General features: G+C 43.9%; 1 protein-coding gene across 1 annotated transcript in view; it reads left to right on the top strand.

The window, feature by feature from the left end:
- Trpm6 (transient receptor potential cation channel subfamily M member 6) overlaps positions 1-23,772 on the top strand; it is a 120,011-nt gene that overhangs the window by 47,737 nt on the left and 48,502 nt on the right. The window contains exons 18-25 of the mRNA XM_059247168.1: positions 435-587; positions 3,200-3,346; positions 4,841-4,969; positions 6,178-6,429; positions 8,836-9,010; positions 9,209-9,323; positions 11,632-11,825; positions 18,815-18,947. Coding sequence (XP_059103151.1) covers positions 435-587; positions 3,200-3,346; positions 4,841-4,969; positions 6,178-6,429; positions 8,836-9,010; positions 9,209-9,323; positions 11,632-11,825; positions 18,815-18,947 — 1,298 coding nt within the window. The remainder of the gene's footprint in view (positions 1-434; positions 588-3,199; positions 3,347-4,840; positions 4,970-6,177; positions 6,430-8,835; positions 9,011-9,208; positions 9,324-11,631; positions 11,826-18,814; positions 18,948-23,772) is intronic.

The raw sequence follows: 23,772 nt of genomic DNA, 5'->3' as shown, positions 1-23,772 counted from the left end.
GATCTTCTGGAATTGGAGTTATAGACTGTTGTGAGCTATCATGTAAGTGCTGGGAACTGAACCCAGGTCCTGGGCAAGAGCAGCCAGTGCTTTGAACCACTGAGACATCTTTCCAGCCCTTATGTTTGCCTTTTTAACATTAACATTGCATTCCACTGTTAGGTCGTTCCATGTCATCTGTACTTTGAGATTGTTACTTTTTTTTTTTTTTTTTGCCTTTGCAAACAACTGCGCATGAACACCCCTCTGTCCACCTTTCCACAGAGCTGAGGGACACATTTGGAGAACTGAAATAGTGGAGTTACAATATGTGTAGACTCAGGATAGACATTGAACCAGGAGTGGATCGGACTATCTATACACACTTATTCTTACATCTGCTGTTAAGATGTGTCCTTTGTCCTCTGCTCATCTTTATCTTGTCTCCTTTGCAGATAATCATCAGTATCCTTTTACCACCCATGATTCTGACACTGGAATTTAAAAGCAAAGCTGAGATGTCACATGTCCCACAATCCCAGGATTTTCAGTTTACATGGAATTACGGTGACCAGAGCCTCAGTAATACCAAAGAAAATGCTTGTGTGGTGAGTACACTTCCGTGGCAAATTGAGTTTCCAGGGCATAACTGTGTGCAGAGGTGCAGAAGCATGGAGCTTATCTGTAATAGGCATCTGTTAAACAAAACGTTTGCCTTTTTACCGTTAACAGGGTATTTATTAACCCTACCCCCTTTACACACCTCTGTGTGTGTGTTGCTATCTTGCTATGCTTCCCAGAATGGCTTTGAATTTCTGGCCAATGTTTCAGTCCAGTGAGGTTGCAAACCACCCTGGGGCCACACATTACTCTAAAAGCCCAGGGCTGATTCATCAATCAAACATTTAGTTCCCTCTGTGTAATATACACCGGTTAGGTAGAGCATGTAAGCAAAGTATTCCATTTCTGCTTCAAAGACAAAGTCATCCTGTCCAACAGCAGTCTCAGCATTGCCCTGAGAGGGTCAGAACAGCTCAGCTTACCTCTTCAAGCCTCCGTCAACACTGCCACACACCCCTGTGGTTCTCATCTGTAAGACATTTAGAATTGGTGTTGATGGGCCCTAGAGATGGTTCAGTGAGTGAGGGTACTTGCCGCCAAGCCTGGCAACCTGAGTTCATTCCCTGACCTCACACACAGGAAGGAGAGAACTGACCCCAACAGGTAGGTGGTTCCCTGACCTCCACACACATGCTGTGACACTCATGTACCTCCCAAACAAATGTGACCAAAGAGTTTTGTTGACTCTCCCACATATCTATCTCATCCTTCACATCCAGTGGCTATGGATGGGTTCTGGTTGTTTGCTCTCCCCTGGGCTGGCTCCCTTCCCCAACAGCTGACTGTCACAGCCAGGTGTCCGGATGCTAGGAATGCTCTCTCTGCTCTCTGCTCCCACTCTGACCATGACTCATAAAGCTGCCTTTTGCCCCAAGGTGTGGTAAACATCTTCTCTGCTACTTACACTGAGTGAAGTGCCTTTAATATCTTATCTGATGTGCTTTGGCATGTCTGATGTATTTATCTAAATATTATTTGTTCTCCAAATACTAAATGAAGATTAACTGTGATTAGTGTTTTGTGGCTAACAGTTGTTGGTGACTGGTTGAGCAGCTGTGCATTCTGATGCCCTGGAGATCTGCCACTTCCATATCATTAAGGACTTCAGTTATTGCTCCTGGTTAGGTGTGTGTATTTCCCCCTTTCTCCCTCCTGCCTTTCTTCCTAGTTGCATCTTGAATCCTTGGGATCCAGGAAGCCAAGTGCCTTCTAATGTCTGTAGAATGCATGAGGAATCTCTTAAAAGCCTGGGCTAGTCATGTAGTTACATTTGTGCTGGTCCCAGGTCCAAACCCAGCAAAGGGAAGAAGTACAGTGCTGACCCCTCCTCTAGCGATATCACCCAGGCCCGGTGCAGAGATGCTCTGCTCAGATGTATGCCTGTTTGATTGTGCACACCAAGTTTAGCTTGCTAGTTGAAGCTGAACAAGGAAGAAGGCTGCACATCGCCCATCTGCTTAAAATGTACACACAAATCTCACAGGATATAGACGGGAGTTTGCCAGTGGTGTGATACAATTCCACTTTCGGCTCTCAAAGACTCTGTAGAATGATGGACTCATCAGCTCTTGAGGTTTTGTGGAGAACTGGTGCATTCATCTCAGAACTGTTCTCAAAGGACACACAATTTCTTCACAGAATGGCAGTTAAATGTGTGCTTTTAATGTTAAAAACATATAGTAAGTTCTTGAAACCCCCCGATTGGTGTCCTGCTATAGCAGTTGTCCCTTAGTTTATTCACTGAATTAATCAATTGATATGGTTTAGATGTGGTCATATCATTGATTAATTCAGTGAATAAACTAAGGCAGATGTGGCCTCTGCCATGATGGGCTTATTATCTGAGAATATCCATGAAACCTTAGCATTCTTCAATTTGAAACACTTAGTCAAAGAGTTGTTCAAGAACGTTCTATTATGAATGGCTTGTGATGAGAAAAAAAATGGATGTTGTTTTTACTCTTTGTATTTATTGTAAGCAAAAATGATTGACTACACTTGTCCAGCCATTCCCGTTCTCCCACAGTGATTATTAGTTTTCACTTGGTAGGCTATATATGAGGTATGGCCAAGAGAGAGACAGCAAACATGTCTAAGAGCTAATGGTTTACGGCAAGGCCAGCGACATCTCATATAACCCAGGCCCACCTGCCCAGGGATGGTGCTGCTCACCATGGGCTGGGACTGCCTATGTAGATCAACAATCAAGAAAGTGCCCCATGGACATTCCCACAGGGCAATCTTCTGAGGCAACTCTTCACTTGAGAGTTCCTTCTCTCCGATATGTCAAGTTGGTAATTAAGATTAGCTGACTCAGCCAGAAATAATGGTGGCAGGCTGTGGTGATGCAGGGCTTTAATCCTAGCACTGGAGATGCAGAGGCAGGCTGATCTGTGTGAGTTCTAAGCCATCGAGGGATATAGAGTAAGACCATGTCTCAGAAAGTGGGAGGGTGAGAGGGAGATCTATTTATTGTTGTTTATCATTCTTCCTGGTGGCAGAGGACCTGGGAATTGAACCCAGGAGCTTACACAAATAACACAGGGGTTCTACCTCTCGGCTACACCTCTAGTCTACAACATTGTTGCTTGATTTTCAGAAAAACTATGATTTGGAAAGAGGCCCTGATGAGAAACTGGATGAAAATCTGCACTTGGACTTAAGAAATGGGCCCCAGAGCCTCCCCTGGACAAGGAGAGTCTACGAGTTCTACAGCGCTCCCTTTGTTAAATTTTGGTTTTACACGGTTGGTCTCATTATGATTGTGTTAATGATAATTAGTAGCTTATGATAATGTAATGGATCCCCAGCATCCATGTGAAAAGCTAGGCGTGTTGTAACGTTTCTGTGATCCCAGCACTGGGAAGGTAGAAACCGGCAGATTTCCCTCCAGCTCACTGGCCAGTCTGTTCAGCTATATCAGTGAGTTCCAGGTTCAGTGAACGTCCATGACTCAAAAGTTAAAGCAGAGGTGGTTCAAAAAGATGGCTCCAAGGCAAGAACACTCGCTGCTGGCTTGACAACCCGAGTTTGACCTCAGACCCTACAAGGTGGAAGGAGGGGACTGACTCTCACAGTTGTCCTCTGACTTCCACATGAGTGCTGTGGTCTGTGTGGACATGCACTCAACACTTTGCCTGATACCCGGTAGACTATGTTAACTGTTGTATATTATACTGAGATTACTAATCTCTTCATTTGTACATATTCATATAGGGCTGTGTTTGTGCAGCTGTGCATGCATGTATGTGAAGGCCAGAGGTTGACATCACGTGCTATCCTGGATTTCTTCCCACCTTCTTCCTCCTCCTCCTCCTCCTCCTCCTCCTCCTCCTCCTCCTCCTCCTCCTCCTCTTCTTCTTCTTCTTCTTCTTCTTCTTCACATTTATCATCTATCTATCTATCTATCTATCTGTCTGTCTATATCTATCTATCTATCTATCTATCTATCTATCTATCTATCTATCTATCTATCTATCCATCTATCTATCATGAATGTGTGTGTGTTTGTACATGCAAGGATCCTTAGAGTCCATAAGACAGTTCCAGATACCCTGCAACTTGAGTTACAGGCAGTTGTGAGCTGTGCTGGGAACTGAATTCAGTTGCTCAAGGAAGAGCAGTATGTGCTCTTAACTGCTGAGCCATCTCTCCATCTCCTTAGCCAGAATGACATTTTTTTTTGTTTTTTTTTTTCAAGACAGGGTTTCCCTGTGTAGCTTTGCGCCTTTCCTGGAACTTGCTTGGTAGCCCAGGCTGGCCTCGAACTCACAGATATCCTCCTGGCTCTGCTTCCCGAGTGCTGGGATTAAAGGCGTGCGCCACCACCGCCCGGCCAGAATGACATTTTAATCATTATAAAATAACACTCTAGTGGGAGTGAATGTCAGCTTACTGTGAAGATAGGCATCCACTCACACTGTTCATCTGGCAATCTTGGCATACGTACATGAGATTCTCTCCTGGTCTGCTACTAGCTTGCCAGTTTGCATGCTGCAATAGTTAGTGCTTATAGGACAGCATCTCCTCCCTTTACTGGCAAACTGCGATTTTCATTCCTAGACTGTAGATACTTACGTTTTCCTTGACATCGAGTCATCAATGACCAGAAGTTGGTCCCAGTTATATTTTCATGTTGTCATGTAGAAGTATGCTTCTTCTGGGCTCTGTCTGCAGAGCTCTGCTTGGCATCCTTCACGGTCACTTGAGCTCACCTCCAGGGAATGTGTGTCCCTCACAGATGGCTTACTTGGCATTCCTCATGCTGTTCACTTACACAGTGTTGGTGGAGATGCAGCCCGAACCCAGTGTGCAAGAGTGGCTTGTCATCATTTACATCTTCACCAACGCCATTGAGAAGGTCAGGGAGGTGAGTGCTCCTTCTGTGTCTTCTGCGCACCTCTGGAAGAGCTGTTCTAGGCCCTGGGGATGAAAATGGACTCATGCCAAGTGTGTGAAGGGGAGAGAGCATACTGATTCCAATTTTGCTATAAGAAGGTTGCTCAGGGGAAAGTTTCTGATTTCCTTCCTTTATCCTTACCAAATACTTTCTGCTGAACTTTGAAAACAGCCATTTGAAGCACAATCTTATTGTGTTTATTACTCAAGGCACAATAGGCAGCGCCCTCGGTGTGTTATTGCACCCTCCAGCTGTTTGCTTCCCATGATGTAGCTTTCTTTGCGACACGGATTTTTAATCACCTAGCCTTCCCCACATATTGTCAGTTTTACCCAATAGAGTGACACATGAATGGCTAAGGTTGCATAATATGTAAGAAGTACACTCACAGCATAAGGAAGTTCCTAGTAAACACCCTTGAAACCTGAAGCTGGATATCCTTCTGGGAGAAGTAGTTCAAGAGTTGAGGAAACAAAACTAAAAACATTTTCATTTCTACTTTGCCACTGGTCACTTAAAAGTTAGCACTCTTAATGCAATAATAAGTATAATCCCAAACAGTTATGACTTTGACTGTCCTAGCTATGTGTGCATGTTCTGTATGCCTATACATTTGTTTTGTTCCAGTGGTAATTTGGCCAACATTCTATGCTAACTATACTGCATTGTCTGCTAATGAAGTTTATAGCAGAGAAACACTATCTGAATTCTACCACGATGTTTATATTTTAGGGAAAACAAGCTTACTGTTTACATTACAGTGTGTCTGCCATAGGGTTGCAAGGGAAGTTTCTTATACTAGCCAGTTCCAACATCATGTTCTTTGTGGTTTGCCAAGAGCTCACTCAGAAGCAGCTGTAGGACCAGCTCACAGGACTGCTGGGTTTCTAGTCAGTATTCTTTGCCTTCAGCTCATGAAGTAGAGTCATAGTTAGGCAGAGCCGCCACAGTGCTGAGCTCTGAAATGCCCTGGTGCTGATGTAAAATTTGGTAGGAACTGGTTAACTCTTTAAATTATGGGTTAATTGATTTAAAAAGATATTATTGATGGTATTCCCTTCCAGCTATGGTCTTGGGGCTTGAACCCAGGGTCTTGTGTGTTGGAGGCAAGTGCTCTATTGCTCTACTCCATTCCCAATCCTGTACCCTTCTTCAAATTTTCCTCTTTCTCCCTTTAGATATGCATTTCAGAACCAAGCAAGTTTACTCAAAAGGTGAAGATGTGGCTGAGTGAATACTGGAACCTCATAGAAACTGTGGCTATTGGCCTCTTTTCCATTGGCTTTGGCCTACGGTGGGGACACCCCCCTTTGCATACTGCAGGAAGACTCATCTACTGCATAGACATCATATTCTGGTTCTCTCGGCTCATGGACTTCTTTGCTGTGAATCAACATGCAGGTCCGTATGTGACCATGATTGCAAAAATGGTATGTAAGTCTCAATTTATACATGAATGTCCCCTTTCGGTGGCTCCACTGTCATGTTTCATAACTCATACTTTAACTTTCTCTCCTGTGATGTTTGCATGTATCCACGTTTGTTTGAGGGTGTCCTCACCTGTGTTTGCCTGTGTAGAGGGCAGAACTTAGTGTTGGGTGTCTTCCACTATTGCACTTAGCTTAGTTACTTTTCTATTGCTGTGAAGAGGCAACATGACCAAGGCAACTTATAAAAAGAAATAATTTAATTTGGGGCCTCATGCTTCCAGGGGATTGGAGTCCATGGCCATCATGGTGGGGAGCATGGCAACAGGTAGGCAGGCACGGCACTGGAGCAGTAGCTGAGAGCTGACATCTGATCCACCAGGCAGACAGAAAGCTAACTATGGTAGGGGCTTTGAAACCCCAAAGCTCACTCCCAGTGGCACACCTCCTCTGTCAAGGTCACATCTCCTAATCCTTCCAAAAGAGTTCCACCAACTGGGGACCAAGCATTCAAATATGTGAGCCTATAGGTGCTATTCTCATTCAAAATGCCATTGCTCTTTATCTCAGTTTTGGAAACAGATGCTACTTACTGAACTTGAAGCTCACTGTTTAATCTAAACTGGCTGGCTAGGGAATTCCCAGAACCCAGACTGTGCCTGGCTTTTAAATGCTTTCTGGGAATCTAGTCTCAGGTCCAGCAAGCATTTTAACACTGAGCCATCTCCCTAGCCCACTGGTTAAATGTTGGAATTGTTTCTAGAGGCATACTGACTCATTTCTGGCTAACCATAAACTTGTCTGTAAAATAGGCCTGGACAACACACTAGGTAGTTAATAGGAACACTTAGTTTAGCCTTTTGTGAGGGCAAGCCATATGAGATTGAGTCACACTGGTCCTTGACTTATGTAAGGCTACCAGCAATAATGTTTCTCTGAAAGTGCTAACTCATTCTTTTGTCACTCACTCTCTCTTACTCTTAAGTAGTACTCACTGTGCACCACACACTGGACTACATGTTTTGTATATATTAACTCTTAATGTTTGTAGCAACTTAATGAAATACGTAGTATCATCTACTTTTTATGTACAAGGAAGTGGAAATTAAGTAAGTCCCTCATGAACATATGTCGGGGATCCAGGCTCCCACAGTGGGCGGCCTGACTTTAGTCTATGCACTGAGCTTGCTGAACATTGTGCCAGGTTTTGCAGTCTGGAATTTTGAAAGAACCCAATGATCTGCCCTCTAGACGTACAACATGAAGATTCTATTGGCATTTGTTTCTAGAATACAAGGAAAGGTCATGTTCTGGAGGGTCAGGGGTAGTGCAGAAAGGGGGAGACAGAGGGAGAAGGACCTGCAGAGCCTCAAGATGGACCTTGCTGCTTCTGCTTCCCTTTCTCCCCTCCCCTCTTATCTTCCTCCTCCTCTTTCTCCCTCTGGCCAGACTGGGGATTGAACCTAGGGCCTCATGCGTGAGAGACAAACACTCTACTGCTGAGCTCCAGCCCAGTTCTCAGATTTTCTTCTTCTTCTTCACTACTTTTCTCTTCAACCATAAACGCATCCTCTGATTTTGGTAATGTCCCATCTCTGAGAGGAGCTATGTGAGATAACTAGTACATCTCAGTGATTCGGCACAAGGTCTCTTCTCCCTGAAGCCAGGTATGATAGGTTTTCTAACTGCTGACTACAGAATGCAGAATTTCTCCTTTGTGGCATAGCCATGCCACTTACCCCTTTCCGGGGGCTGCTTTGGCAGTGACAAGGGTGATAGTTGAGTTTAGCACTGTTGAACAGCCCAGACAAAGTCACTCTTGTCGCTCTCCAGACTATTGGCTACTTGGATCTTGTAGTTACCACGTAATAAGATGAGAAATGTGGAGAAAGTGGAAACGTTGGTCACTTCCGAGTCTGCCACATTGAGCAAGTGGGTTGAGTTGATGTATTTTACAAGATGGAGGGAAACTGGTATAATCAATTCCCAAGATACTACATGGCTCTGGGAGTTCTGGGAGATAATTCTGGGAACAGTCATTGGAATAATTTGAATATACCTTGTCCTTTTAAAATATTTTCTAACCAACTCTTTGATTTAATTGATCAAAAGTTGGGTACTAGCCAGTCCAAAAAAAAAAAAAAAAAAAAACCCAGCTAATATTTGATGGCTGCTTATAGAAAAAGTCTCTGTTTGTAATTTCTGCATATCATGTGACTCCATAGATGTCGTTGTGTAAAGGATATACTGTGCAGAGACAAGGAAATAACTTAGCCCGAGAGAACTCAGCTGTTTTAGATGGAGGCATTTCAGCCACTGACTAGACTGTCTAGCTATCTGTAAGTGTGTAGTGACGACTGCTAGGACTTGATATGTGGTAAACTCTGGTTGTGCTGTGCTGTTTTGCAGGCAGCAAACATGTTCTACATTGTGATCATGATGGCCATTGTCCTGCTGAGCTTTGGTGTGGCGCGAAAAGCCATTCTCTCACCCAACGAGCCTCCTTCATGGCGCCTGGCTCGAGATATTGTATTCGAGCCATATTGGATGATGTATGGAGAAGTCTATGCTTCAGAGATAGATGGTACATATGGGGTTTGCCCTCATGCAGAAATAGAACCCTTATAGATACTCAGAGCAAAAATGAATCTGGAAAGTATTCACGAGAATCTTTTAAATGCATGAAGTGTGTGGCATTCTATGAAGTTAAGGGGCCAAATATTGGTAGAGGGCCCCAGGGCTGTGATTTATTTTATCCTATTCTTGAATTCTTTGATTGTAGTTTGCGAAGGTGAAACTTCTTGCCCTCCGGGTTCTTTCCTGACTCCATTCCTGCAAGCTGTCTACCTCTTTGTTCAGTACATCATCATGGTGAACCTGCTGATTGCCTGCTTCAAGTAGGTAACTTTCATTAACTAAGATTATTTTGTTTACCAAACTATGGGAACAACTGCATTGAGTATATTCCTATGCATGTTGCATATATGACCTTTGTTTACGTGTGTCCCATGACATATTACTGTGCCTTTAAAGCAAGGACATGGAATTATTGGTAGGAAAGAAGTCAGACTCTTAGACCATAAAATAGTGGAGGTCATAACGGAAGTGTGGAAGAGGAGATCTGAGCCGTCACTGCGTAGTTGGAGTCCTGTAGAATGAGGCTTGAGCTGATGGCTCCCTTAGGGCTCCATCTTTGTGTGCTTTCCCCACATGGCCCCTGTCTGTCCCACTTTTGCCCCATCTCCCTTTCTGGCTCAACTTGTCCATTTCATATTAAAAAGATCTTGGGCCTAGACTTTTGGCCTTTTCCTTTTTCTTTTTCCTTTATCATGTTTGTGTTCAGTTTTCTCTGTATCTAGGAAATCCCATTTCTATGTCCAGCTTTGCCAACACTCCAGGCTTATCCATGCATTGACCCTTCCAGTGACAAACTTTTGAGTTCCCCTCTTTCCCAACACAGACTGGTTCCATTTCCAGTTGTCCACAATGTGTAGGGAAGAAGAGGAGCTTCTCTGGGAAGTCCAACCCACAGTCATTTCCATCCTCCCCACCTCATTCTCTTCCTTCTCCTCCCCTTACACCCCCCCCCCCCCCCCCGAGGAACAAACAAGTGTGGCATCTCGGATCTCACTACTTATCTGGGGGGAACCCTGTGAGATAGAGTTCCTACCATTAGAGACCCTGAAATACCTTGTAAATGTCACCACCTGCTGGTGGACAGGCTGAAGTCACTGTGAATAGAAGACATGAAATTAGGACTAGCCTTGAGGGCTTGCAGAACTGCAGACTAATGGCCTCCTCACACTTTCCCATTCCATAGTGTTGAGACAGAGGCCAAGCACGTGCATGATCTCATGCACCTAGGTGATGCTGAGTCCAAGAATGTCCATGTCTGCTTGCGCTCAGGTGATCTGGCATAGAGCCTAAGAATGTCCATGTCCCCATGTATTCTGGTGATACTGAGGCTATGAGCTCAGTGATCAAGCTGAGAACCAGGGTTCTAACCCAGCCCCATGTCAATCACCCACTTCAGGGACACTGGGACATGCCCCTCTCAGTCTTACCCTGATCTGGTTCTTTCAAGGATAGTCATGGCTTCTCCCAATCATTGGTCAGGTTTTGGTTACCAATGTTTATTTTATGTTATGTTTTTTGGTCACCAATGTTTTTACTGGCTAAATTTGGCTCACATTCTACTCTACCATTTTTTTCCACTGAAGAAACTTGATTTTAAAAATTTAAGCAGAATAAGGGAAGGGCTTGGACTTGCCTGTATGGATGTGCCTCCCCATGGGAGGCCTTGCCTTCTTGTGGGGGGTAGGGAGGGATGTGTTAGGGGGAGGCTGGGGGGGGTAGGAGGAGGGAAGAGGGGGATCTTTGATTGGTGTGTAAAATGAATGAAAACAATTTTCTTAGTAAAAAAAAAAAAAGAAAAAAATCTAAGCAGAATGTTACAATGGTTATTCCATCTGCTACCTCTGGGGTGTTAAATACATACACAGTTCAGGGTGATAAGTTGTTTTGAAGATCTCTGCTACCTGCTAAAATTTCCATTTGGAGTTATTTAGTGTCAGTGTTCACTGGCTTCTTTTAAAACTGATGTAATTTAAGAGAAACTCCAGAGTGACCACCAGTAGAGGCTACCTTCACTATAAAGTTAATGTGAATAATTTATCAAGTTCCCTTTGGAAGCTCTGTGTATTGGCATGTTTGAGGAGAAAACGATTCTTCTCTCCTATGTCTTTATTCATATGACTCTGTTGCAAATGTTTCAGCTTAGAATTATTCTTGCAGTTCTTGTGATGTCTGTGAGGGATATCTTTATAAGGCCAATATCACAGAGGAACATCGCACTTGCTTACAATGAAGGATGAGTTACGTTCTGGAGAAGAGCTTCATCTATGAGAAGCGAAGGTGCCCCAGAGGCAGTGCTGAGTGAGACAGGGCAGTTTCTGTTCCCTGCCTAAAATGCTGTCACCTTTCTAATCTCTGATTTCAATGCCTGCATTCCAGTGAACATACTTTGTTATAAAAAGTGCTTACTGTATTTTTTTTTATTTGATGGAAGAAAAATCGTAAGTGGATAATAGTTATCGGCTAACTGCTGATGATTGTTAACCAATCAGAAGTGTTGGAAGACAGGGTCTGTCACATTTCTGGGTCCCCTATTAAACTGTTGTCTCTCTCCCTTTCTGCAACCTGCAGCAACATTTACTTAGATATAAAATCCATCTCGAATAAGCTCTGGAAATACAATCGCTATCGCTACATCATGACCTACAACCAGAAGCCCTGGCTGCCCCCACCCTTCATCCTGCTGAATCACGTGTGCCTGCTCCTCCAAGGTCTCTGCTGTCGCCCAGCGCCACAGGACCAGGAAGAGGGTGATGTAGGACTAAGTAAGTTTCTCCGGTGGAACAGAAGGAAGGGAGGAAATAAAGGGCAGAGACACAGGGGCTGAAGGAGGGAGGAAGATGGAGGGTGGAGACACTGGAGGCCGGTAATTCCAGTGACAGCACAGCATGGAGGCTCTCAGAGGGCAGGCTGCAGACCCTCGCCTGTGCCTGGGGTCTCATGATTATTTTTTGGCTCTGTTAAATGGTCCTTCGAAGGAGAGAAGCAGGGGAGAGAATGTCTTTTGATTGAATATGAGAAGGCTTTAGACCTTCTAGAAAACCTGGGTTTTCTCTGCTGATCTGGGAACTCCTCTGAATACTTCTTAGAGAGTAGTCACCTGACTTGTTCTCACTGCCCTGCTGTATAGAAAAGTGACTCAAAAGGACTGGGATCCAGGGAAACAGAGAAGCAAGCTTTGCCAGAATCACAGCTCCGGCTCCTTAACCTCCTAGGAATGGATGAGGGTCTGAAAAGGATGTTCCTTATTTTCAGAACATCAACATGAAGTGCAGGGATATAGAAATGTGTGTTCTCATTTTGCTTTGTTTAAATCAGGATACTTGCATTTTTTTCCCCTGGTGTGACCATGGGAATGGAGGTCTATAAAAGAGGTGCATACTAACAACAGATCACAAAGACGTTTATTTAAAAACAGTCCTGGGGGTGGGTGTAGCGATGACTCAATGGTTAAGAGAATTGGCTGTTCTCTAAGGACTTGAGCATGATTCCTAGCACCCATATTGCAGTTTACGACCATCTGTAACTCCAGTGCTAAGGGATCTAACTCCCCCTTCTGGCCTCTGTAGGCACTGCATGCATGTGATGCACACAAGCAGGCAAAATGCCCATGCACATTAAAAAAAAAAAATCCTTGGGTATCCATTTATTAAAGACAAAGCTAACTTACATAGCAATGAGATAGGTGTGCTTGTTTTTTTTGACATAAAGAATTTGATGTTGACTATTTGGTATTTAATGGTGTAGAGCTTTTTCAGTGTTTGTGGATATTTTGATTTTGTAATTGTCAGTGCTAAGAATCTCTTTGCCTAAATACTTGGTACAAAAGGTGAAAGTATAGTTAGAGCCATATAATTCCCAGGCCAAAATTCATTTAGTGACCCTTTTGAAACTCAAGTCAGTAACTTAGATAGCAGATTTTAAAATCACACAAAACACTTCAAAGAGGTATTATTTTAGTCTTTTTCTGCTGGGGAGAATACTACAATTGTTTGTTGTTTTGATAATTAAACAATTGTGTTTTTATATGAGTAGACAGCTCTGTCCTTACATTAGGGTTCTCCATGTCCCTTACCTGCAGTTGTGTGGAACTGGAGCTGGGGCGTTTTCAACAGGGTTCACTGGGGCTGTCTGGTGTGATTGCAGATGCTGTCAAGGATTAGATTGAAGGCTGCAGTGAAGTCTTGTGATACAGCACAGTGAACACTGCCACACACACCTGATGATACAGTGAACACTGCCACACACACCTGATGATACAGTGAACACTGCCACACACACCTGATGATACAGTTAACACTGCCACACACACCTGATGATACACTGAACACTGCCATACACACCTGATGATACAGTGAACACTGCCACACATACCTGATGATACAGTGAACAGTGCCACACACACCTGACGATACAGTGAACACTGCCACACACACCTGATGATAGATACAGTTAACACTGCCACACACACCTGATGATACAGTGAACACTGCCACACACACCTGATGATACAGTGAACACTGCCACACACTTGATGATACAGTGAACACTGCCACACACACCTGATGATACAGTGAACACTGCCACACACACCTGATGATACAGTGAACACTGCCACACACACCTGATGATACAGTGAACACTGCCACACACACCTGATGATACAGTGAACACTGCCACACACACCTGATGATACAGTGAACACTGCCACACACACCTGATGACACACTGAACACTGCCACACACACCTGATGACACAGTGAACACTGCCACACACACCTGATGATACAGTGAACACTGCCACACACACCTGATGATACAGTGAACACTGCCACACACACCTGATGATACAGTGAACACTGCCACATACACCTGATGATACAGTGAACACTGCCACACACACCTGATGATACAGTGAACACTGCCACACATACCTGATGATACAGTGAACACTGCCACACACACTTGATGATACAGTGAACACTGCCACACACACCTGATGATACAGTGAACACTGCCACACACACCTGATGATACAGTGAACACTGCCACACACACCTGATGACACACTGAACACTGCCACACACACCTGATGATACAGTGAACACTGCCACACACACCTGATGATACAGTGAACACTGCCACACACACCTGATGATAGATACAGTTAACACTGCCACACACACTTGATGATACAGTGAACACTGCCACACACACCTGATGATACAGTGAACACTGCCACACACACCTGATGATACAGTGAACACTGCCACACACACCTGATGATACAGTGAACACTGCCACACACACCTGATGATACAGTGAACACTGCCACACACACCTGATGATACAGTGAACACTGCCACACACACCTGATGATACAGTGAACACTGCCACACACACCTGATGACACAGTGAACACTGCCACACACACCTGATGACACAGTGAACACTGCCACACACACCTGATGACACAGTGAACACTGCCACACACACCTGATGATACAGTGAACACTGCCACACACACCTGATGATACAGTGAACACTGCCACACACACCTGATGATACAGTGAACACTGCCACATACACCTGATGATACAGTGAACACTGCCACACACACCTGATGATACAGTGAACACTGCCACACATACCTGATGATACAGTGAACACTGCCACACACACTTGATGATACAGTGAACACTGCCACACACACTTGATGATACAGTGAACACTGCCACACACACCTGATGATACAGTGAACACTGCCACACACACCTGATGACACACTGAACACTGCCACACACACCTGATGATACAGTGAACACTGCCACACACACCTGATGATACAGTGAACACTGCCACACACACCTGATGATACAGTGAACACTGCCACACACACCTGATGATACAGTGAACGCTGCCACATACACCTGATGATACAGTGAACACTGCCACACACACCTGATGATAGATACAGTTAACACTGCCACATACACCAAATGACAGTGAACACTGCCACACACACCTGATGATACAATTAACATTGCCACACACATACACACAGTGAACACTGCCACACGCACCTGATACATGAGTTAAAGTTTGGATTGGATGTTTGTTGTTGTGAATTCACAAACCCTTTTTATTCTTGTTAGATTTTTTTTTCTATCCTCACACTCAGTTATGTGACCCCATGTGAACTGTGACCCAGTTGAGGAACGTGGAGTCCAGATCACAAGCCTGCATGTTTTGACATTGACATTCTCCAAGTTCATCTTGACTGTGGTCTGACTGCTACACCTGCCACAGGAGGATTTCACTGTTTTCACAAGTTGTTTGTAGTTTTTGTCCAGTAGTAACATGATTGGCCTTTTTCTAGATCATTCCTATGTAAACAGGATGTGACAAAGTCACATTCCTTTATCCCAAATGTTTAATTCAAAATGCCTCTGAGGAGCTTGTCTCCAAACCTGGCAATCTGAGTTTACCCCCCGCCCCGGGACTCACACGATAGAAAGAGAGAATCAACTTCCACTACTTATCTTCTGACCTCCATACATGCACTGTGGCCTTCGTGTGAGTACGCATGCATACACACATGAAAACTGACAGCCCTTTAATCCTTCTGAACCAGGAAAGGATTCCTTTGGCCAGAAGTGGTCCAGAAACAGGAGCTGGGGTAAAAGCCACTTGCTTTTCCATCCCATATAGTATGACTGTCCAAGCACTTTGTTGTAGATTTTGGAGGCTGAAATGGAAGAAGCAAAACTTTGTAAGCTCTTAAAGATACTACCGGTTCCAGAAGTTTCGGAAAGGGCCTAGTGCCCTGTTTACATGCTTTTAAGGGCTCTGTTATCCCCTGCCATGTGTTGTCATGGGATTGGAAGGACAGTAAGTGTTTGCTTATGGCACACGGCCCTCCGAATGGTTTTCTTCCTCTTTGAAGAGTTGCTCTTGTTATTTCTTCTTAAGTGATTTGGCCGTTAGAAGGGAGCCAAGAGCAGGTCACCAGCAGCTTGTCATTCCGGCACTGAGGGGAAGGTGAGCCAGGAGGGTCTTGAATCATGGCAGGCCTGGACTACACAGCAAGATACTGTCTCGAAAAACCCCAAATAACAAACAAACAAGCAGACACAAAGGCGCAACTGAAGCTAAGGCACGCACTTTAAATTTTTCCATTTCTGGTAGACAGCTGATCCTGGCTCTCACTGGAGGTCTATGGAGACCCCAGTACAGTTTGTGATGCCAGGAAAAATCCTGGGGCTAACTGAGACTGGCCAGTCCCTGTGGAGGAGCCTTTATTGGGCTTATAGGATGGTTTCCACAGAAGACTCATTTAAAAAAAAATCATTTATTTATGTGTGTGTTATGTGTATAGGTGTTTTGACTGTGCGCTAGTTGAGTGCCTGACTCAAAGTTTTTGCTTAAAGGCAAGTTGACTCAGAGCACTAGAACATTCTCTTGGCCTCTTTAAAGAGCTTAAAGAGTGAGCTGACTACATATGGGCCAGCAGTGCCACCTGGTGGATAATTTTAGGAACTGCACACTCCAAGCTGCACCTGTTGGAGGACTCACCCTTGGCATTTGAGGGAGCAGGTGTGGGGGGCAGAGGGAGTGGGGATTCGCTGCTGGTATATTTCCTGGGCCTGAAAAACTTCATGCTTATAGGACATCAGAGATGGGAACTGTGAGAAATGGTCAATTTTTTTTTAATGTTTAAAAGATTCTTCCACACCATATAAATCACAAAATACTGTGTACTTGAGCTGTGAGCACATTTTTTATAGCTAAACACATTTTCAAATAGAAACTAATATCTTATTGCTCATGAATTGGAAAATAAAGAAATTGTTGTATTATTAATAAATTATGGAGAAATATAATATTTAACTTTCGTCTGACTTAAGCGAAGACATGAAAGAACTTTCCAATTTTGTCCTCTTAGCAACATCACATCCTCTTGATATTTCCCAAGTATTAGGAACACATTTCAAGGTGATTTCTGATTTCACTCACTGAGAACCAAGGCAGTGTATAGACAGAAATGCTGAGGTTGGATGAAGGCATGCACTGGCCTTAGCACCACAGGGTGAGGTGTTCTTTAATGAGTTAATTACTTCAGGTAAGGTGGGCTGTGCTGACTGGCCATGGCTGGTAGTTCTCAGAGAAAGGACTTAGTCCATCCATACTCAGCCTGACAAGGAAAGACTTCCTCACATTGGCTGTCACAGCATCAACTAACTCTGCTCTTCCATAAACTCGATTTTCAACTGTAGATTACGTATTCTATCAGTAGCTAAAGCAGTTGACAGAGAAAAAAGACAATGGCGTTCTTTCTTCAACTGTATACGAATATGGAGAATTTTGGTTAACACACGAAAGCATTGCAAACTATGAAAATATTGAAAAGCAAGCTTTTGTCTGTTGACTCTAGTCGTCATTTCTGAGGAAGAAGGAAGAAGAGGGCTCAGTCTAGCATTCTTAGATGTTTGCATGTGCTGCTTTTCTGAGAGCACAGTGTGACTGTCAAGTGGTGATGTCTGTCACATAAGCTACCACTTACTGTTTTCAGTACAGGTGGGAGAAAAGCCATTCACGCCTACCACATGGCTATCACAAAATACCTGAGGTTAGATACTTAATAAAGGGAAGAGGCTTACAATTGACCTTTGAATCACCAAGTTTCAACTGCAAACACACTTACATGAGAATTTTGCTTTTGAATATTTGCAGTTATTAAAAACAAAACCTATAGGACCATACTGGGTGTTGTAACACACACCTGTAACCCAGACTTGGAGAGGTAAAGGAAAGGGTATCTGCAGGTTTGAGGCTAGCCTGAGCCACATAGTAAGACTGTTTCATTTAAAAAAAAAAGTGACCGAACAAATTTAAAACAGAAAAAGAAAGAAGGAAACAAAACTCTCAAATACCAATTACATAGCATAGAAATTTGAGAAAAATTAAGGAAAAAGGGGCTAGAGTGATAGTTCAGTCTATAAAGTAATTTCCATGCAGACATGAGGGCCTGAGTTTGTTTCTGGGGACCCACATAAAATGGCTGGGTGTGGCAATGCATTCTTTTAATCCTAGCACGGAGGAGGCAGAGACAGACACATCCCTTGGACTCTGTTGCCATTCAGCTCAGCCTAATTGGTATGTTCCATGCTAGCTAGTGAGAGACCTTGACTTCAGAAACAACCAGAAGTTAGACCTCTGACCTCTATAATGCATGTGCACACATGTGCCCTCCCATGTTTACCTTCCCAGGCACACAAACACACAGAAAAAGGTATATTATGAGTACATAGAATGCATGCATAGACAGTAGTGTATTTTATCATTTTGTACCATAAAATGCAGAAAAATTGTATTCACAGAACATCAGTAGTACCACTTGAAGTCAAGAGAAATGTAAACAAATACAGAGACACAGTATTAAATTGCAACTGTGTTATATTAACTATAGCAATACTGTGACACTTCGTAGCCACTTTCTGCTGCCCCCTTGATGAGCTAAAGTTCTTTTGCTGAAGACACCGTGTGATGCTCATCACTGTGTGAGCAGTTCATCTGCTTCCCCAGTGCTGGGATTAAAAGAATGTACCCCCACCCCAAGTCATTTTATGTGGGTTCTGGAAATCAAACTCAGGTCCTCATGCCTGCATGGCAAGTATTGTTATAGACTAACCTATCAGTTCAGCCCTCACCCCCCACTTTCTTAATTTTGAATGTGTTGTGCTTATTTCCATAGAACTCTACCTTACTGAGGAGGACTTGAAAAAGCTTCATGATTTTGAGGAGCAGTGTGTGGAAAAATATTTCCATGAGAAGACGAAAGGTCTGAATTGTAGTTTTGAGGAACAAATCCGAGTGACATCAGAAAGGTAAAGTATGTCTCTTTTTAGTTCCAAAGCTGCTACCAAATCATGATTGTTCTAGAATATCTAAAAACATAGAAAGGCTCACTTTCAAACCCCAGAGGTCTGAGCTCTGCACAATTTGAAGCATGTATTGCAGTATGATTTATGTAATCAGTATCTATTTATTGGACATTACTGTGTTCTGAATAGTCTTCTATTTCCAAAGGATCAGGGGAGACAGGAGACAGGAATCTCTGTCTGACAGACTTTCATTCCAGTGTTTGTAGGTGAAAGGGTTAAGGGAAATGGAGGAGTGGAAAACACAAGGTAATCAAGGAAGCAGGCCAAGGAAACCTGCACGTCAGTGTCTATCAGTAATAAAAGCTAGGAAGAGTTGGGCGTCCTGGTGCACGCCTTTAATCCCAGCACTTGGGTAGGCAGAGGCAGGCATATCTCTGTGAGTTTAAGGCCAGCCTGCTCTACATAGTGAGTTCCAGGAGAGCCAGGGCTACAGAGTGAGACCCTATCTTGAAAAATAAAATAAAATAAAAAGCTGTAAAGAAAATGAAGTAGTTTCAGGATAAAGGAAAAATGGAGAAGAGATAACTTGCATCGTGTGGTTTGGATTGTTCTGCTTCACATAGCTTGGTCCAGAGAGGCTGCTGTGAGGAGTTTGAAGAAGAGAAGTCTCAAGGAGACAAGGGAGGTAGCCAGCAAGGCCACATGGTGGAATGTTGTCCTCACAGAAGTGACACCCACAGTCACTGCAGGTTATGTGCTGGTCCAGCAGCAGCTGCAGATCCCAGCAGGAGAAGGGCAGTGGCTAGCTGATAGAGTGGACTTCTGTAGCAGGCCCTGGTCAGCATTTGCTGGTCATGTGGCTGGAGACAACTTCACTGCCCAGGAGAGAGAACAGGAGAAGTTGAGTCAACACCAGTGACAGCTTAGGTGAGCAGGCTGACTGTGAAGAGAGAAAAAAAAAAAAAAGACTGGGGGTGAGGTGGGGACATGGTGAGCTGCCTTTGTTTTATATGGAAATGACAAAATAAATTCGTGTGGTTCTGGAAGTGATCTTGCCTTGGTTTTTACCACAAGAAGCCAGGATAGAATATGGGCAATGGACAAGCCTGTGGAGGTTCTGTAGTGAGAACACAGGTACTTGAGGCAAAGCTGTGGTTGAGGGTGCTTATGGTTCCTGAACTTTCTGGAAGCTGGCCATTCAGAGGTTTGAGCAATGAGGACAGACGTGTTGGAGGACAGGAATGTATTAGGAAACTAGTGGATGTGTTACTATAATAATTGCATATGTACGGCATTGGGTTAAAGTGTGGAAGTGTGCACATGATTTTATGGACTTTTAAAAACAGAATTGTTCTTCCAAGTAGAAGCAAACTGACACAAGTTAAATATGTCCCTTCACTTTTGAACATACATGAGACTGACTATAGAACGTTTAATCTAATTATATATGTTTTTTTCTGATACCCCCAAATCACATAGACAGATGCAACTTCTTAGACATAACCTCACTTTTTTTTTTTTAAAAACTTACTCTTAGAGATTTTCTAAATGGCTTACAGTAGGCATGTCATATTTATGTAATCTTGTACTTTTTCTGTTGATAATATATTTATATAAATATGTGTTTCTGTCACTGGTTGAACTTCAGATCATATTAAATTTTGAGAAAATGGTGATTGTGGACCCATAATTTATCTCCATAGTCTCTTTAGACCATTTGAACTTCCTCTCTCCTTCTCCTGCCTCTCCTTCTCTCGACAGCTGTGCTTCTGCAGCACCGTGGGCCTGCTGGACTTTGTGTGATGTGTCTGCTCTTCTTAGAAGCTGGCAGAGCCGGGCCTCAGCTCTGCTTCTACCCCTGTAACTATATGAGCTTGGGGAAATTTATCGAACTGCTCTGAACATTAGTTTTCTTATTTGTGACATAGATGTGAACGTAGGCCAATCACTTAGAGCTGTGTGGATCAACCTGGGTGACAGGGATGAGCTATGCATGGATGGGTAGAAAGACACAGTGTGTGGATCAACCTGGGTGACAGGGATGAGCTATGGATGGCGAGGTGGAAAGATACATTGCTACTTAGTTGGAAAAATCGATCACAAGTTAGGAGTAAAATTCCTTTTGAAGTTCTGTATTTGTTACTTCTCATTGCGGTGACAAAACCCCGACAAGAAGCATGTTTAGAGATGAAGGGCTTTTTTTTGCTCCCGGTTTGAGGGTGTAACACCTCACAGAAGAGAAATCATGGCAGCAGGGGAGCGAGGCAGCTGGTCACATGGAATCCACAGTCAGGAAGCCGAGAGAGGAATGTTGGTGTTCAACTTCATTTCTCCTTTTTAGTTCAGTCTGGGACCTCTGCCCATGGGATGGTGCCACCAACATTCACAATAGTTCTTCTATAGTTAGAACTCTCTGGAAACATTCTCAAAGGTAAACCCAGAGATATGTTTCCAAGGTGATTCTAAACCCTGTCAAATTGATGATCAACACTGATCGTCATAAATACAAATTCCCCTTTAAGACCTGGAGGGAGATAAAGTAAGGCCAGAGCAGCTCTGGCTGAGATTATGAATGGAGGCAAAGTCAGGGAGAGCTCCTCACTCTACCTCTGCTGAGGAAGGAGTCTAGGCACTCTGATATGGGAAGGCTTGTCAGCCTGGTAGATTTGAATGTGAATTTGAAGGGTCAGTTGGGGTCCAGGGATGCCAGGGGAGAGAAGATGTGTAGCCCAGGCTGTGGCCGTGGGATGGAACAAAGGGACAGTTCATGAAGTGGTGTAGGGATTGGGTGGAGTGGAAGGGCCGGATGGAGCCCAGGTGGCCTCTCAGATCCACACAGGTGGAGCCATCAGGGAAAGATGGCATCATTAGGGGACGGTTTGTACAAATGTGTGGAAAAGCAACAGGGCTCATATTTATTGACCACGTGACTCACGTGACCCAACCACAGACATTCACACGAAGGAATGACTCTGAAGGCCTGGGGAACTTGAAACTGGAGCAGGAGAGGGTCCGTGGGTGTCTGCTGTCAATCCCAGCAGAGAATGTGACAGAGAAGAGAAGGTGAATGAAGGTAGCTAGTACTAACATCTGCAAAATGGGCAGAAAAGGGACAGAGAAGACTGGGAAGGCAAGGCCCAGGGAGTGCAAGTGGTGTTCATAGCAGGTAGTAATTAGAAGTCTTGGCAATGCTGAGTGTGTACCTGGGTACCAGGGATTCTAGCAAGTACTTCAGTGGTGATGGTCCTAAGACCTTCAGTCCTCTAACCCTCATGCATCATCTTTATCTTGAACGCGAGAACTCAAGAACCCAAGGGATTTAGAAACAAGTACTTCAGTGGTGATGGTCATAGTATGTCCCATCCCCTTACCCTCATGTGATGCTTCATTTCTCTCAGACTTGAGGGGAGGCTAGATGCTAAGTGATTGTATGACTCCTGGAAAATAGGGATACTTCTAAGGGGTTTAGAACTTGGCTCTGAATTTCTAATAGAATTTCTTCCGATGATCATGTTTTCTTACTAGAATGAGCACCAGTGGCAATGACTTTATATTGCCATCCTTATTGAGGCCGTTTTTGGGGAGCTCATAAATGAGGGGTGCTAGGGAAGTGACTGAGCAATGGTTTTAAGAGGTAATATAAGGAGATCTTAGAAGTCATTGCACTCCTGAGCCCAAAGGAGGCATTAACCAACTACCTTCTAGAATGAAATGACTTTGGGGTGTGGACAGAGGGCAAGTGTTTGCCAGATTTCCTTTCTCTCTGGTCTGTGGAGGGAGATGCCTATGGTATCTTTCCCCTTTCAGCACATTCAGCACTGTATTTGGGAAGTGCCATTGTTACTACAATTTGTGGAAGCTTCAGCACGATGCACACCCCGATTCCACTGTGCAGCCTTAACCTCAGCAAATTCGTGACTGGCTGAGGCTCTATTGAGCAACATCTGTGAGCACCTCCAGGGGCTTGTCCTTCGGGGAGGATTCCCCAGAAAACCGTGCTTTGATCCCAGATGATTTGCGGAGGGGGCTGGCTGGCTGCAGTGGTGGGTCAGATGTCGACTGTCTGGCTTGATGCCCAGCCACGTGACACTGGATATGTGACCTAACCCCTTTTCTGTGAAGGGATTGATAGTCATGCCCACCTCACAGAACTATGATGCAGTGAAAGAAAACAGTGTGGGTAGAACCTTCCTGTAATGCTTTGCTCATAGCGAGCACTCCATGGCGGGACTTTCAGGCTGATTATAATTGTGTTTCTTATTATCTCATTTTTAAGAATGTTGGCTAATGGCCCCACAGGTAAAACAGTCACCAGGCCTCCACTCACCTTGCAGAGAGGAAGCCGCAATAGTAAGAATTTGTTTTATGTGTCAGAATGACTGAAAAGCTACATTGAATTAATGCAGCCAGTGGTCTAGGAATATAATTAAAATACGCTTCACAGGACACCGTGTTTTAGAAAATGAGTCCCTGTAAAAAGCAAGAGGTCCCATTTCAGGCGACCAGGTTATTTGTCTAACAGGTTTCTATTGTAGCGTACCACCTGTTGCTGTGAATAGTGGCTGGATTCTATTGTATCCATTCGATGCGTCTGCAGCTAATGGAACTTAATGAGTCTCCATTACCACTGCTCAGACTGTACTGTTTTTGAATTAGATGAAACAGGGCACTGGATGGAGACGTTCCAATTAAGCATATTTGGAAGGAAATATACATATACTTTGTGCTCTTTCCTACACCGTCCTTGCCAGTTCGAACATTTCAGGTTTCAGAAGGTCAGCAAGCGTGCTTTAAGCCACCGGTGAGTTACAGAAGTTGGATTTTATAC

This window comes from Peromyscus eremicus, chromosome 1 (genome assembly GCF_949786415.1).
Source record: "Peromyscus eremicus chromosome 1, PerEre_H2_v1, whole genome shotgun sequence".
Taxonomy (NCBI): domain Eukaryota; kingdom Metazoa; phylum Chordata; class Mammalia; order Rodentia; family Cricetidae; genus Peromyscus; species Peromyscus eremicus.
The sequence above is the reverse complement of the archived record's forward strand: the minus strand, read 5'-3'. Positions and strand labels throughout refer to the sequence as shown.